At 48.7% G+C, this 15,720-nt stretch overlaps 1 protein-coding gene and 1 long non-coding RNA gene across 9 annotated transcripts in view; one reads left to right on the forward strand and one right to left on the reverse strand.

The window, feature by feature from the left end:
• Positions 1 to 69: 69 nt before the first annotated feature.
• Hspa12a (heat shock protein family A (Hsp70) member 12A) overlaps positions 70 to 15,720 on the reverse strand; it is a 147,038-nt gene continuing 131,387 nt past the window's right edge. For all 7 annotated transcript variants that reach the window (XM_031390842.1, XM_031390847.1, XM_031390846.1 and 4 more), the window contains 6 exons: positions 11,306 to 11,477; positions 7,795 to 7,881; positions 7,194 to 7,298; positions 6,066 to 6,324; positions 1,629 to 1,732; positions 70 to 760 (listed from right to left, as the gene is read on the reverse strand). In XM_031390842.1, the coding sequence (XP_031246702.1) occupies positions 123 to 760; positions 1,629 to 1,732; positions 6,066 to 6,324; positions 7,194 to 7,298; positions 7,795 to 7,881; positions 11,306 to 11,477 (1,365 nt within the window). In that variant the 3' untranslated portion in view covers positions 70 to 122. The remainder of the gene's footprint in view (positions 761 to 1,628; positions 1,733 to 6,065; positions 6,325 to 7,193; positions 7,299 to 7,794; positions 7,882 to 11,305; positions 11,478 to 15,720) is intronic.
• The window catches only part of LOC116104051, an 11,289-nt gene continuing 7,433 nt past the window's right edge, over positions 11,865 to 15,720 (forward strand). For both annotated transcript variants that reach the window (XR_004123686.1, XR_004123687.1), the window contains exon 1: positions 11,865 to 11,987. This is a non-coding gene — a long non-coding RNA (uncharacterized LOC116104051). The remainder of the gene's footprint in view (positions 11,988 to 15,720) is intronic.

A 15,720-nucleotide genomic window follows, 5' to 3' on the forward strand; every position in this document is an offset into this window, starting at 1 on the left:
TCTTTCCTACTGAAATTCGGGTGGGCAATGGCAAGGGTCAGGTCAGGGACAGAACAGTCAAGGCTGAGGTCAGCAAATGCAGATGAGTCCCAGGGGACTGGTGGCCCGGAGGGACAGTTACATTAGTAATTTAAGAAGTCGATCCCCACTTTGACACTCTTTGAAGTGGCTATGTCGACGGCTGTGGCCTTGATTTCAGTGTCCCCAAATTGCATAAGGGTCTGGATTTCTCTGCGGGCAGGGACGGCTGTGCCACTAGTCCCTGTGAGATCCAAGCGGAGCGTGCCACACTTTTTCACCCCTGGGTCAGTGATGAAGCAGACATTGTCGTGCTCGGAGCTGTAGATGTTGATGATGATGACCAGCTGGGAAGGCTTGGCTGGAGTGTAGCTACGCTTGACCAGCTCACCCAGGGCCACAGACTGCTCAGCAGAGATGAACTTGTCAAAGACGTCGGTACACCAACGCGTGCCATCCTTTACCAGCAGCTTCTCGGGAGGGTGCTTCCCTTCCACGTAGCGGTTCAGCACACCCACTCCGTAGGTGAGAGGGGACCGGCGTACCTTGATAACCGCAGGGTCCAGGCCAAAGAGGACCGCACCCTTGAGGATGGTGAGGCCCACATCCTGGGGGATGATGATCCTGCATTTGTCACCAAAGGCAGCCTGCACCGCCTGCTGCAAAAGGGGCGCTTCTGCGAAGCCACCCACCAGGAAGAGGAACTTGACTGTGGATACCTCAGGCTTCTGAAACAGGTCGCCTGAAAGAGAAGAAGAGGGGAAGGTCAGGTACCCGAAAGTAAGCCAACAAAGGGGGACCCAGCTGTCTGAGCCTACAGGAGTCAGCTGACCGATAAGCATCAGCTGGACACTGGCTTTGCCTGAGCTCATCAAACCCAGTTTTGATTGAGCTGGTCTTATGAAGAAAGCATGCACATTATCTGCTTAGGAACAAAGGTGCCAATGTCATCTCAAGCCGGCAGAGGTCAGAGGTTGTGGTGACTTTAATTAGAATTCATTCTTCATAACAACAGTAACGTTTTAACTATGTGGTCCGAGCTGCTAGACATTACTGTCTTTGATAGTCACAGAGGTGAGGATGCATGAAGGGCTTTGGATCCTGGGTGTCCCTGGGGGGAGGATAAGCAACACACAAGAAGGCAGCAGACAGACAGACAGACAGACAGACAGACAGACAGACAGACAGACCCTGTCTTGCTGGAATCCTTCTCTGTTTCATAAAACAGTTTCTTCTTTCCCAGTGAGCCAAGGGTTCCTAAGATTTCCTGGCACTTCAAACAAGATACATTCCCAGGGCCTGTTACTCTAGGGTATTACGGCTTCAGAGTTCCCTGACCTCTGACCTTCAAGGCCAAAGCAAAGCCTAGGTAAGGATAGGTCCTTGGCCTCAGCTCAGCAGAATTAGAGGAACAGTATTCAGAGCCATGTCTAGCATCCTGCTTCTTAAGAAGTGCTTAAGCCTGCCCACTCCAGCAGGCTCCGGATCCAGATTCCACACCGACTGGGCTGTGTAAGTACTGTCCCTATCCCAGCTCTATCCCACAGGGGATAAGTACTGTCCCTATCCCAGCTCTATCCCACAGGGGATAAGACTGGGTTGACACTCACGGAGGTGCTCGATGATGCTGTCAATGGTCGGCTTGAAGAGGGCATTCATGGCATCCGGGCTCATCCTCAGCATGCCCTGGGAGGACCACTTCACAAAGTCCACACTGGAGAGAGCATCAAGAGGAAGAAGCAGTGAATAGCACACAGTGCCAGGCTGATCTGCACAGATGTGTAGCCTGAGAGAACATCTGTCCCACTACGATTTTAAAGTCAAAAGCAATCTTGGTAATCACCCCCCACACAGACTGCCTGGACACAGACCCTTAGATGCTCTAGAGCTAAGATATAACTTATCTGTTTCTCCTTGCTTTATCACTAGCACCAAACTCTCCCAGCATAATGAAGGCCAATGTCTAGAACCAGATAAGTCTCTGCCTTTCATATTGACCCAGTGATAGTTGGACACACACATGTTAGAGGCCCATAGGATGAGTGTGTTCAACTGACCTAAGCTACAAGCCTGTGCTTAGGCACACCTCCTCAGCTCTCAGGAACCCTGAGGTGTCATAGAGGTGAACCTAACCTTACAAGACCACCTCTGGGCCTCTGGGTGTCCAGCCACGACCCAGCATGACCAGAGCAGAACTGTGGAGTACTAAGAACACTGAACAGGTAGCTGGGTTTTGCAGTGGCCCCATCACCTAGTAACCATGGACTTTCAACACACACACACACACACACACACACACACACACACACACACACACACCTTCTCTGAGCCAAGTCTCTGTGGCTGGAAGCCAAGGTTAACAGTTGTAACCTTAGTGCTTCTCCCAGCACAGGCTTTGAAGATCAAGTAGATGCTGTGTCTGTGAAACATTCAGCAATGGTTTTTTTGTTGCTGTTGTTTCAGTTTTTGGTTTTTTGTTTGTTTGTTTGTTTGTTTTTTTGTTTGTTGTTGTTGTAGTTTAACTAAGGTTGAGAACTAAACAGTATTGGAAACCATTCATTACCCAGACTCTCAGTAGAGACCCCACCTTCCTGGGCCAGGACATATTTCCAAGGCATAAGCCAAAGGGCAGTGTGGTGGGGCATGACCTTGTGGCTGGTTGTAACTGGCTAGTTTCCACACTGGGAGGGTTGGAAGGCCCCAGGAACTGTGTGCCCAGGACCTGGGATTTGACCCAGAGGGCAGGTTCTCTCCAGGGGAACCAATGAGGCAAAGAAACACCATCGCAGTGAGACAACCAGCTTGGTGTGGCCCTGTACAGAGGGCATAAAACCTGAATCAAATCTACTTTGTTTCTCTCTAAAAGGAATCAAGGCTTCTGGGAGAAATGGCCCAGTCCTTTTTGGGGGCAGAGAGTGTATGATGTGAATCTAGAGAGTGTTCATAGAGTAGAAGGCAAAGATATTTCAGAGGCTGTCTGCTGTGTCAGAGGGACTCAGAACCACATGGAAGAGGCTGCTCCTGTCCAAGGTGGGATGCTCGGCATCAAGTTATTATGCTTTAAAACACACCAGCCATGGTCAAGTCCCCATTTCCCTATAAAATAAAACTCATTGCCATTTTGGAGGATACCAGGATCCACTTTATTTTGTGAGACAGGGTCTCATCATTCCACCTAGCCCTAGCTGGCCCAGAATTTACTATGTACACCAGGATGGCCCCAAACAGTCTCCTGCTTCTGCCTCTCTAGTGCTGGGATTAAAGTTGTGTACCACCAAGCCACTTGAAAAAAAAAATAACTAGAGGAATGAATACCTATTTATCCTTGTTTCTGTAGTAACTAAACCACAGAGGAATAACTGTTTCCTTAGGAGTGTTCCAGATGCACCAAACAGAAAGGGGGAGACACAGTAGCATGGCACACATGGGCCCATCCCTAATGAAATGTGGGCCGTGATCATCAGAGGACACTAACATCCAACAGAAGAGACAAGTAGGTTGCACATGTTCCCTGATGGGACAAAATAGGAACTTGAGGCGGCTGTGATCACCCACACCAGAACTGCCCGAGGTCAGGCTTTCAACATTCTGTCACAGGAGAGGAAGGATCATGAAGCCCTACTTTCCCCTGAGAGTTGTAAGTAGTGATGGTTGCTGGAGAGGGAGAGATGCTCTCCTTCCAGAGACACTGTGGTAAGATGCCATCTTCCTGAAAAGGGCTCCTCACCAACGCTCCTGGACACAGCTCTAATGAATGTGGGACACACACACAAACACAACAAACACACACAAACACACACACAAAGTTAAGGGGACTGGTTGGGAAGAGAATGGGATGAGAGGGGACAAGAGAGGGTGATAAAGGATGTGCTGGATAGTTTGTATCAACTTGACACAGACAGGCAAGAGTCTTCTGAAAGATGGAATCTCAATTGAGAGAATGCCCCCATCAAACTGGTCTACATCTACTCTCTCTCTCTCTCTCTCTCTCTCTCCCTCTCCTCTCTCTCTCTCTCTCTCTCCCTCTCCTCTCTCTCTCTCTCTCTCTGTCTCTCTCTGTCTCTCTCTCTCTCTCTCTCTCTCTCTCTCTCTCTCTCTCTCTCTCTCTCTCTCTCTCTCTCTCCTTGCTCACTTGCTTGCTCTTCCTTTAGTTGTTGTTTTGGTTCTTTTATTGTCTAAGACAGGGTTTCTTTGTGGAGCTCTGACTGTCCTGGAACTCACTCGGTAGACCAAGCTGGCCTCAGAGATCTGCTTACCTCTACCTCCTGAGAGCTGGTATTAAAGGCTTGCACCACTAATGCCCAGCTGTGCCTGCATTTTCTAGTGATTGATCTGGGAGGGCCCAGTCCACTGTGGGTGATGCCACCCTGGACAGGTGGTCCTGGATGGCATAAGCGACCATGAGGAGCAAAGCCAGTAAGCAGCACTCCTCCATGGCTTCTGCTTCAGTTCCTGCCTCCAGGTTCCTGTCTTGCCCTGACTTCCTTCCGTGGCAGACTGTTACCTGGGAACCTGAGATGAAACCCTTTCCTCCCCAGCTTGCTTTGGTCATGCTGTTTTATTATAGCAACAGGAACCCTAACTAAGTAAGACAAAGAATGAGATCAGAATATATTATACACATACACAAAAAAGTCTCGATGAAGTTAATACATACAATTATTGTGTGGTAATAAACATAAATCTATAAAAAGAAAACTGCCACACATTAAGTGGATTTGCCAAAAATTCAAACTTGAATCTGCCTAACACTCAATGTCAGTATTTTTGCAAAAGCATAGTAAGGGACAGATACTCAGACCAAGGAGCCTGTGGGCACACAGTGAGCAAACATAGACTGTGGTAAGCTCTCAGGGAAGCCAGTCAGCCTTGACAATTAATACATAATGAAGGGTGAAACCGGGAGGGAAGTTTGTATGCATGGGGCTTGAGATAGATACTATGTAGCCTTCATTTGGATACTGATACAAACTAGAGCAATGAGACAGAAACTGATGATGCTAACCAGAGATTTTTTTAAAAAAGCACTCTATCTCTCTCCCTCCCCCTCTATCCCCCTCCCCCTTTACCCCCCCCCCACATACACACATTCACTTATATGACTGTGGGCATGCACAGGTTACCACATACATATGGCTCAAAAAAAACTTTTTAGAAGTTATCAGACATGTAGTGTTTTTTTATATTTAAAACTTTTGCAGTTTTAATTTTGCAGTTTTAATTTTGCAGTAATCTGAGCTGTATATGCGAGCTACGGCCTTGGAGAAGCAGGAGAAACAAATTCCTACTGTGGTTTGTTCACCTAGTACAACACCGCCAAGTCCTATTTTACACACTGTGCTATAGCAGCCAGCCTTGTGGCTTGAATGAGAATGGCCCCCATAGGCTCAGATATTTGAATGCTTAGTCATCAGGAAGTGGCACTACTTGAAAAGGATTGGGAGCTGTGGCATAGTTGGAGAAAATATGTCATGGAGTGTGGGGATGGGACTTTAAGATTTCAAAAGCCCATGATAGTCCAGGCCCAGCTTCGGCCACTCCCTCTTCCTCTTCTCCCTCTCCCCCTATCCCTCTCCTGCTCTCTAGCTCTATTTATCTCACAGTTAATGGATCTGGATGTAGAACTCTCAGCTCCTTCTCCAGCACCATGTCTACTTGCATGTCTCCTTGCTCCCTGCCATGCTGATAATGGACAGAACCTCTGAAACTGTAAGCCATCCCCTAATTAAAAGCTTTTCTTTATGAGAGTTGTCTTGGGTGTGGTGTCACTTCACAGCAGTAGAACGGTGACTAAGATCCTGCTTTCATAAGCTATTTTCTCTGTGAACATACCAGCTAAAACAGAGATCATGCCTCCTGTGACGTGGGTATTATGTTAAATGTCTAACAGACAGGAACTCGTATTACTCCCACAACAACCCTTTGAGGCAAGCAGAATTATTAGTCTTATTTCTATAGCAAAAGTAAAATTGAGGTATGGATAAATTGAGTCACTTGCTTAAGAGCGCACCATGCATAAGGTCAGAACTCAGGTCAAGCCAACTTACTTGCTCTTCCTCAAAGCATGCTCCACACTGTGGCCCCGGAACTTCTTGTAGTAGTCAATGAAGGAGAAGGGCAGAGTGATGTTCAGGGGATTGGTTCGATCCGGTGCAGCGGCTCTTTTGCGAGACTCAAAGGCAATCATTAGGTCAACCCAGGCTGCTGGGCGTTTGATCTTAAACTGTTCGATGAAATCCTCTCCAAATATTTTACAAAGCAGTTTTTCAAATTCATAATCTACTCCCAGGGATCCGTACGGTCCACCTGAGTGGAGGACAAATTGGGAGTCAGTGATGTTAGGAAACTGAGAGAACTGAGAGAGACTACGTTCAAGCACTGAAACACTGGTCTTCCCTCTGTTCTCTGAAGCACACTGAGGAGCAGTTGGCACACAGACAACTAACATCCCCACTCACACCTCAAAACCCTTGGGCTCTTATTCTTTGGAGGTTTTTTTTTTCCCCCTGCAGCAACCTATCCATTTACATCTTTTTTTTTTTTCTTTTTTCAAGACAGGGTTTCTCTGTGTAGCCCTGGATGTCCTGGAACTCACTCTGTAGACCAGGCTGGTCTGGAACTCAGAAATCCACCTGCCTCTGCCTCCCAAGTGCTGGGATTAAAGGCGTGCACCACTACTGCCCAGCTATCTTTTTTTTTATAAATGAAATCAATACAGATAACTAACTTCAAAAATCACAATATTCCCTCTTAGGAAACTCACAGGTAAGGACTGGGAGAATCAGTGGATCTCAGGCCCTGTGCAGTCTATTGATGGCCTGACCTCAGCAGACTGCCCCTTGCAAGGGGAAAAAGGTATGCTCCTTATTTTGGTGATCTTATTCCAGGTGCAGAAACCTGGCCTTAGATTCAGTCAGAAGTGACGCCAAGCTATAGGCAAATCCTGGCAAAGCTTCAGAAGCAGAGCCACTCCTTTCTATCCAGTTTGATGGCCGAACTCAAGGGGAGGTTTGGAAGACATTTAGATACAGTTTGCTTTCCAATTGTAAACACACGGAATGGCCCTCTACCACCCACAGTCCAGATGCTTGCCATGCCGAGAGAAGTCTGTAGTGGGTGAACTAGGGGGGCGGGGGTAGGGGCTGGGAATGCTACACAGCAAGGCAGCGGCTCACCTGTTGCTTTGTACAGCTCCTTGAGGTGCCCCTCTGGTAACCGTATCTGATGGACAGTCAGGTCTACCGTGCCTCCACCACTGTCAACAACCACGTACTTGTCCCCTAGCACAGAAGACAACAACCTTAAGATACACCACGTGTCTGTTCCCCCTTAAACAAGCTGGTGACTGATCACCTGGCTCAGTAAGCATCATCTGCATGGTGGGCTTTGTTAATTAGCAGCACAGCAAGTCATTCGATAACTACAGAATCCAATCGTACCCATCCAAGAAGGAGGGCTACGCATGCATGACGCAGCAGCTAGGTGAGAGACTCTAGAAGACCAAATATTCATGGCACACAGGGCTGTGTCCCCACCAACCCCCATGGCATGCAGTTAGAACTGGGCAGCTCTATCTTCCTTGGAAGACTCTTTCCGTGGCTTTCTCACATGCAAAATTGCAGCTCCCAGAAGGGCAATCCCTGAACCAGCGGCCTTTAAAGCACCCAGTCACCGAGCATCTTCCCGAAAAGCAAATGTAATGATTATGAAAGCGCTTGTGCCAACGGTGAAGAGGAATAGTGATAAGCAGAGGGAAAGGCCATCTCAAGACACTACCTTCCTCCAGCTCAGACCAGATTTCTCCTATGACATTCTCCACCAAAAAGGTCCGACTCTGCCGGTTACGTCGAACATGTTCCTTTGCTAGTGGCCAGCAGAAGGAAAGAAAGGAAAAGGGACCAAGCATAAGAAAGCATGAAGAAGCAGACAGTCATCTGCAGCTGTTGGAGACAACGGCATGGTGGGTTCAAGGATAGAATGTTTACTGACACGTGGGCCGAAAGGATTAATAAACACGGTATCAAACACCAGAAAGTTCGTCCCTCCGAGGGAAGAAGCCTCGCCTCTGCCTGTGCCCGGCTGTGAAGAAGCCCTGACGAGATTCTTGGCTCTAGTGACTTTCTTCTGGGGAGTGGGACAATGAAATGGGCAGGTTTCCCAGCGGCCCATGATGCACTGGGTTAAACCATTTTACATCATGGTGCTCTGGAAAGCTGGACTCATCTTCCTCATGGGAATCTCTAGGATAAAAGGATGGAGAGCCATTCCTACAGCTGTTGAGGACAATGCGCGCATCTGCCACATAGTGGCACTTCGCCCACAAGGTAACATCTGAATCTAGGGGAGCCAGGAGAAGCCTCTGCCTCTGTGTCCAGTGACTGGACCACCTTTGGGATGGATGGGGCACAGGTAACTGCCCAGTGCTCAGTTGAGGAAAGTTGGGTGAAGCCAAAAGACTCAGAAATCCCAGGTTTCTTGTTTGGAAATATGAGTCCCCGGACCAAAGACCCTTGCTACTTTTAAGATCTAAAATTCCTAAGTTTGAAAAAGCAGAGCCATGGACCCAGAAAAGCAGCCACAGCCGACTGGGCCTTGAGGCCAATCACTTCAGCCCGTCAGACCTCACTCTCCTGATCTGTAACATGGGGATATCACTAGCTGGTCTAGATTCCTGCTTCCCTAATGTACCCTCTTGTCTACGACATACCTGGAATGACAGCTCTACATACACAGTAGGTCACACCAGAGGCAGAACACCTACTAGGACACCTAGTGGTCAGGGAATGATAACTTCGAGGAATGACTTGTTAGAGCTGTCCTGGGGTGACAGAGGAAGGCTCGGCTACTTCATCTACCTCCCCCTCCCTCCCCACCATCCTTTAAATCCCTGAGCTACCCTACTTCTGAATCTCTAGGGTATGCCCAAGAATCCCTCCTTAGTGATTATCCAACAGCATCCTCCACCTTCTAGCCTATTTCTGTAAGAAGCAAAGTGTTTGCAAAATCTACTTCTCTCAGGATTAGACTGGCAAACACCCAGCTGGCTCAAAGTTCTTCAAAGCCTGGGCTGGAGTGGTCAAAGGGACACCCTGGGAGGGCTCCCAAACCCAGGATTCTCTCCTACTTCACACACTGGGGGCAGGTGAAGTATATTAGAGATAGAATACTTTCCTAGCATGCAAGGAGGCTGCGGTCAGATCCTAGGCACAGCAATAACAAGAAATGATGCCTCAGACCTTGCAGGGACCTAGCTCACTGAAACAATTTAGAAAGCCACAAAATGGCATTCATTTAAAAAAAAAAAAAAAAAGCCGGGGAAGGCCAGGCAAAACATCTTTCCACTTCTCAAAGAACTATCCCAGCTTTTCAGGTAGATTAAGCCCAAGATTGGACAAATGTCTCTTTTATGGATCCCATTAAAACCTATCAAGAGTAAACTATTGTACTCTGCAAACCCTAACTGTGGATGCTCAATGTCTGCCAGCTCTATCCCTCTGCAGAAGCCTCTGCCCAAGCACCCGTGATTACGAAAGACCCACGGCATGCCAGATGTGCTGAAAAAGTGCTCCCATGAGGTCCCCCAGCTCCTCATCCCTCAGAGAGCCAGTCCAATGGCAATGCAAGGCTGAGACCTGAGCCCCATCCTTGCTGCTCCTGGAGGCATGTTAGTCAACATGAAGGCTCAAAATTAAACCAAAAGGAAGGCCCATGTGAGCATACACATGACTGTAGCGAAATCTACAGGCTACGGGACAGACATGACGGCAGTGGCTGACATGGCAGATTAAAGGGGAGACTAGGCAGAGTAGAGGCAAGGAAATCCAAAACCAAACTCCCAAGGAGGCTCTCACTTGAAATCAGCAGATGCCTCCTGAAAATCAGCAGATGCCTCCTGATAACCGAGGGCTGTTCGTATGCCGGATGTAAAAGCTGTGCTGGAGTCATAGAGCCTGATAGGTGTCTCTGCTTATGAACCAACAAGTAGCTTCTAGGGTACAAGTTTGGCCTTCTTTCAAATCAGACTATAGAGAAAGATGTGTCTTTATTTGGAATGATAACTCGAGTTCCCTAGAGGAAAGGCTGGCCCTGGCATCCCTCAGCAAAGGATTAATGAGAATGAAGACTAATCCAGCCCTTGAGCCTAAGGGAAAGTCTCTGCATTCATTCTGGGAAAACAGATCTAAGGTGTTAGTGCATAGCCCCTGGCAAGCAGACACAGCAGCTGGGGACAAGCATAGTTCTTGCTACCTCCTGGTCACAACTAACGACCAGACCTAGGAATTAAAAGGAAAGGGTGTCCCCTGGGACAGAGTTGTCCTGGTGAAGATGACTGAGGCATAATCTGCAGAAAACTACACACACACACACACACACACACACACCTATGGAAAGTGCATCTGCTCAGGGGTGAGCCTGCACCTGGGGTCATGGCAACAGCAGAGTCAGGCTTCCTGTGTGGGGACCATGGAAAAGATAGGTCCAAGCTTAGGCCAGGCAATACTAATGTTCTTCCTGTCCTTGACTGGACCTGGGCATTCCAGGGCCGCTTGGGGATGGACATGGGTAGAGGACACATTTCTGCCCACTAGGTAGATCCTCATCTAGGAGCTGAGCAGGACTCAGAGCTGGGGAGGGCAGTACCTCCTAACAGAAGTGGTATTCTCCATTAGTACTCAAACTTTCAGTGGTGCTCTGACCATGACATCACCTCTCCAAAACCCAGGGAGCCCTGGATAGACCTACCCACAGAGCAAGCAGTTCTGGGGACCAGGACAGTCCCTTCATGTAAGTGACTTATTCTAAAGGCAAAGCTCCTTAAAATACCCAGCCGAGGCCAGGCTGAGCAAGTGCTCCTTCCCACAGCTAAGGGTAGGACAGATCCGCCCACTTGGTGTGTATAAGGCACCTGATGAGCTCATTGGGTGAGTCAACAGTGTTAATGGAGAAATTAATAACAGGCAAATTAGATTAGAGCAACTCGGTTAATATACAAGGCAGGCTCAGAGCCTAGTAAAACATGAGGCTAAGAACCACTCTCAGGCCACCCTTGGGTTCTTGGAGAGATGTCCCCAAGGGGTGACAAGCCTGGGTAGCCAATGCTTAGTTTATGGGTAACTCTTCTTAGAGACCAGATAGAAACACCAAAGAAAGAAGAACTTAAGCCCCACCCTCCTCATGAAGCATCCTGACCCTCATAGCCTGAGGGGCCTTTAGCATCTTCAAAACTGAGTAACACCTGGGGGTTGGGAGGGGCGAGCAGAGGGAGGGAGAGAGAGAACAGAGGTACCCTGTGCAAACCCCGCTCCTACTGTGTCACTGGCGCTGTACCCATTGACCACCGCCTTGCTGCTGAGCTCAATCATCTGGTGCAGCCGCAGCTTCCGGCAGTAGATGGAGGCGGCCTCGGGCTCCAAGGCAATGATGAGCTGCTCCGAGTTCTCGGGGGAGGCCAGGCCTGCCTAGAAGACAGAGACAGAAGCTGGTACCTGGGACTCCCTGGGCAGGTCTGCTAGGAGGACATCACACTTTCTCTTGAGGTTGAAACACCCAGGGGAGGATCTGAGTAATAAGCTTGGCTTGTTCAGGAGGCAGTCCCACCATAGGCGTCTGTGGAAATTAATACTAGGGGTGATCTGATACTGAGCTCTGGAAGTCACTATGTGCACAGGACTCCTGGGGAATCCTGGCTACATGGCATCTGGCTCTTAAGGCTTCTCCAGATCGGAGCTGAAAAGCTCCGTGGAAGAGGCAAGGAGATGATGGACAGTGGATAAAGGTAAGGTTTATTATGCAATCAACTGGGAGTCACAGTCACAAAGGTCCCAACACTCTGGACCCATCTCAGAGAGAGGACAGGTGGTCACAAACCCTGACAGAGGCTGTGCAGATCCTAGTCTTGGTTAACCCAAGCATGTGAGAACCCTCCTGATGTCACCAGAGTGCTTGAGCTCCTGCCACCTTCCTGACAGGTGAGAGTGGCCCCCAGAGGAAACCTCCATGGAGTTATTTCCTAGAGTGAGGGTGGGCAGTCAGCTGGAGGTTTTAGCCGATGCCTTTATTCTTTCAATAGTTCATCATATAATATTGTATTGTATTGTATTGATTGATTGATTGATTGGTTGGTTGATTGATTGGGGAAGGTCTCATGGACCCTGGTCTGACTTCAACCTTGCTATGTGGTCAAGCATGATCATGATGTCTAATCTTCCTGCGTCTACCTCCTGAGTGCTGTTCTGGGATTGTGAGTGTGCGTGTCACCACATCTGTTAGACGTGGTGCTAGCAATGAAGCCAGGACTTCATGTGTGAGAGAAAAACACTCTACCAATAGATACAGCCCAGCTTCTATATATTCTTACTATTATAACAGTTACACCCCTAGGTTCTCATCTGCAACTCCATCTGCTAATTCCTGGGCTCTTCCTTGCCTGGCAAGAGGCACAAGTGTTTCTGTCCCATGACATGTGACCTGTCCCAGTCACCTCCCCTCCGGGCCCTGGGGGTGCCAAGGGCACCCTTTCTGCACATACGCAGAGAAATGAGCCTTGGCACTCCAAGCGCCCTGAGCCAGAGCAGGAGCACAGGCTGAGCCTGGTGCATGGGGCTTCCTTGGCCGCTAGCAGCACGAAACATTCCTATCACCATGTGCTGCTTTTCTGCTGTTACCAAGGAAACCAGAAGATTTGTCTCCATGCCACACCCGCTTGGAGACAGTCCTCCACTACCATCCTCACTCTATACCAGAAGTTTAGCAGAGAGAAAGTGTCCTAATGCCGTATTTTCACAGGAAGGACAGCTAGGAGCCAAGGGGAGAGGGGAGCGCCTTTCATGGAACTCCTTCACTAAAGGTGCTGTCTTGGTTACTTTTCTACTGCTGTGGTAAAGCACCATGACTGTCTCAGTTATTGGCTTACTATTGCTATGATGACAAAGGGTTTAACTGTCTTAGACTTCATCATCAAAGGAAGTCAGGGGAGGAACCTGGAGGCAGGAGATAATGCGGAGGTCATGGAGGAATGCTGCTGACTGCCTTGCTCTCTATGGCTTGCTCAGCTTGATTTCTTATTGAATCCAGGACCACCAGCCCAGGGATGGCACCACCCATAATGGACGGGACCATCCTCTGTCAATCACTAATTAAGAAAATGCCCTACAGGCTTGCCTATAGCCTGATCTTACTGAGGCATTTCTTCAATTGAAACGAAGCTTGCTCTGCTCCAGTGACTCTAGCTTGTGTCAAGTTGACATAACACTAGTCAGCACAATGAACAGGGCAGCTTATAGGAAAGAGGTTATTTTGTCTTACAGTTCCAAAGAGCTACTAGAGTCCATGATGGCAGAGCAATGGCCTGGTGGCAGAAGAAGGGCTCACATCTTGAGCCACAAGCATAAAACAGAGAAGGCACACCAGGAATGGATCTAGGCTTTTAAATCTCAAAGCCCTCTCCCAGTAACATACTTCCTTCATCAAGGTCATACTTTCTAACACCTCCAAACGAGTGCTACAACTGAAGACGAAGGATTTAAATGTCCAAGACTATGAAAGGCATTTAGCACTCAAACCACCACAAACAGGAGACTCCAAGGCCCAAAGAGAGTGACCAACTACCACAGTTGTCTAGGACATAAGTACTCTGTGGAGCATGCATAGCTAAGCAGAGACATGTTCACACATCCAATGTCAGCACAGGTCAAATCAGGCTCCTTAAATGATGACAACTCTCCTGCCTGGAGTACTGGCGTTACAGGGGAGAAGCCTAGGCCTGGCCCTTTGACAAAACCTCCTCCTCTGATTTTAGGCACCATCTTTTTGCCCCCTGAGAGGGACAGTATCTGAAAATGCACTGCCTGGAGTTCCCTATGGCAATCGCACTCAAATGTCATTGATAATATCTGAAAGAGCTGCACCAACCAGATAAGGGAAAGAAAGTCTTCATTCTGGATGCACCATGTGCCTGTCTAGGACCATAACCACCTCAGGCTGCCCTTAGATGCACTGGCTTAGGCATGAAGGATCTTCCTCTGCTCCCTGTGAAACAGTCGCAAATACCTGTGCCCCAGGCCCACCTCCTCCCCAGGTCAGACCATATACCCTCAGCACATGGACAGCTGAAAGGTAAAGGTGCCCCAGTGAGATAGGATGGGTCAGACATGTAAAGTACCACAGGGATGCTGAATCTCCCAAGCCTAAGTCCTGGCGTCCCTATAATCAGAAATTCAAAGTAAAGCAGGGCAGAGCTCCTCTACTGAAGGACAGCCCTGTGCTGGGCAATCCTTTTCTGGGTTCTTAGCATAAAGGGCATCCTGGGAGACCAGATACCCACAGTCAGCTTCACCAACAAGGGATGAGGGGGAAGAGGAGGCTCAGCGTGTCGACGTCCTGGGACCCTGTGGAAGAGGAGGCTCAGTGTGTCGACGTTCTGGGACCCTGTGGACAAGCTTCTGGAATTCACACCAGAAATGAAACCAAGGTGATAGGACAGAGCCCTGGGTGGAGCCCAAGGACCAAGAAAAGTCAGGCAAAGACCTTTCAGACTTTAACGTCACAAAACTGTTCCTATGTCCTACCAGACGTCCAGCTGCCTGTTGGAATTTGCATCAGTCAAGTCCAGCGTGTGTGTGTGTGTGTGTGTGTGTGTGTGTGTGTGTGTGTGTTTGCAATGTGTATGTAATGTACAGAGGCTGGATGCCAGCTTCAGGTGTCCTTCACTGCTCTCCACCTCTCCATTTTGAGGCAGGCTCTCACTGAATCTAGAGGTCAGTGTCTGAGCTAGGCTGGCTAGAGAGCTCCAGGGATGCATCTGCCTCCACCCCCTCCTGAGTAGTGGGGCGATAGGCACAGCTGCCACGTCTGGCTTTTAAGGTTCTAGGGATCCAAGTTTAGATTCTCATGCACCTTACCTACTATGCCCAGTTCTCAGCCGCACAAAATCTTTATATGGAAACTGTACTCAAAGGCATGAGTCCTGGGAGATAAAACCTGGGTTAGTGTGTGCCTGACTATTAGCAAGACGTCTCTTCCTCTCAAAGCCTAACTTTGAAAAGGCACCTTTGGGGTCCTGGGGAGATGCTTGCACATGGAAGAACACTTGCTGCTCTCACAGAGGACTGGAGTTTCATTCCCTGCACCTACAGCAGCTCACAGCCACCCAAAACTGTAACCCCAATGGATCAGATCCTAGGTCCTGTTCTGCTAATGCTGGGCACTGTAGTCACATGCACAGTTACACATATATACACATAATTAAAAATTAAAAAATTAAAAAAATCTGTCTTTAGAAAATCAAACATAGGCCAGGTATGGCAGTGCATGCCTTTCTTTTTAGCATGAAGGAGACAGAGGCAGGTGAATCTCTGTGAATTTAATGCCAGTCTGGTCGACAAAGCTAGTCCTAGGACATAGAGCTACATAATAGAGAGACTCTATCTCTAAAACAACAAAAAGACACACTGAAGATGATGGAGTCTGCTCCAAATGGCAGAGGCCACGCCTTCACTGAGGGGCTGGCTTCTGGTTTCATAGCAATGCCTGTGACCCATTTCCATAGGGGCCCCCACTGCAACTGTGAGAAGGTGCACAGAAAAGACAGAGGTGAAGGTGTGCACCCCACTCCAGAAAGGAGGAAGCACCCTGATGACACAAAGTCTGGTTGGGGTCAGGGGTCTGGGCGGGGTCAGGGGTCTGGGCGGGGTCAGGGGTCTG

This window comes from Mastomys coucha, unplaced genomic scaffold, assembly GCF_008632895.1.
Source record: "Mastomys coucha isolate ucsf_1 unplaced genomic scaffold, UCSF_Mcou_1 pScaffold21, whole genome shotgun sequence".
In the NCBI taxonomy this organism is placed as follows: Eukaryota; Metazoa; Chordata; class Mammalia; order Rodentia; family Muridae; genus Mastomys; species Mastomys coucha.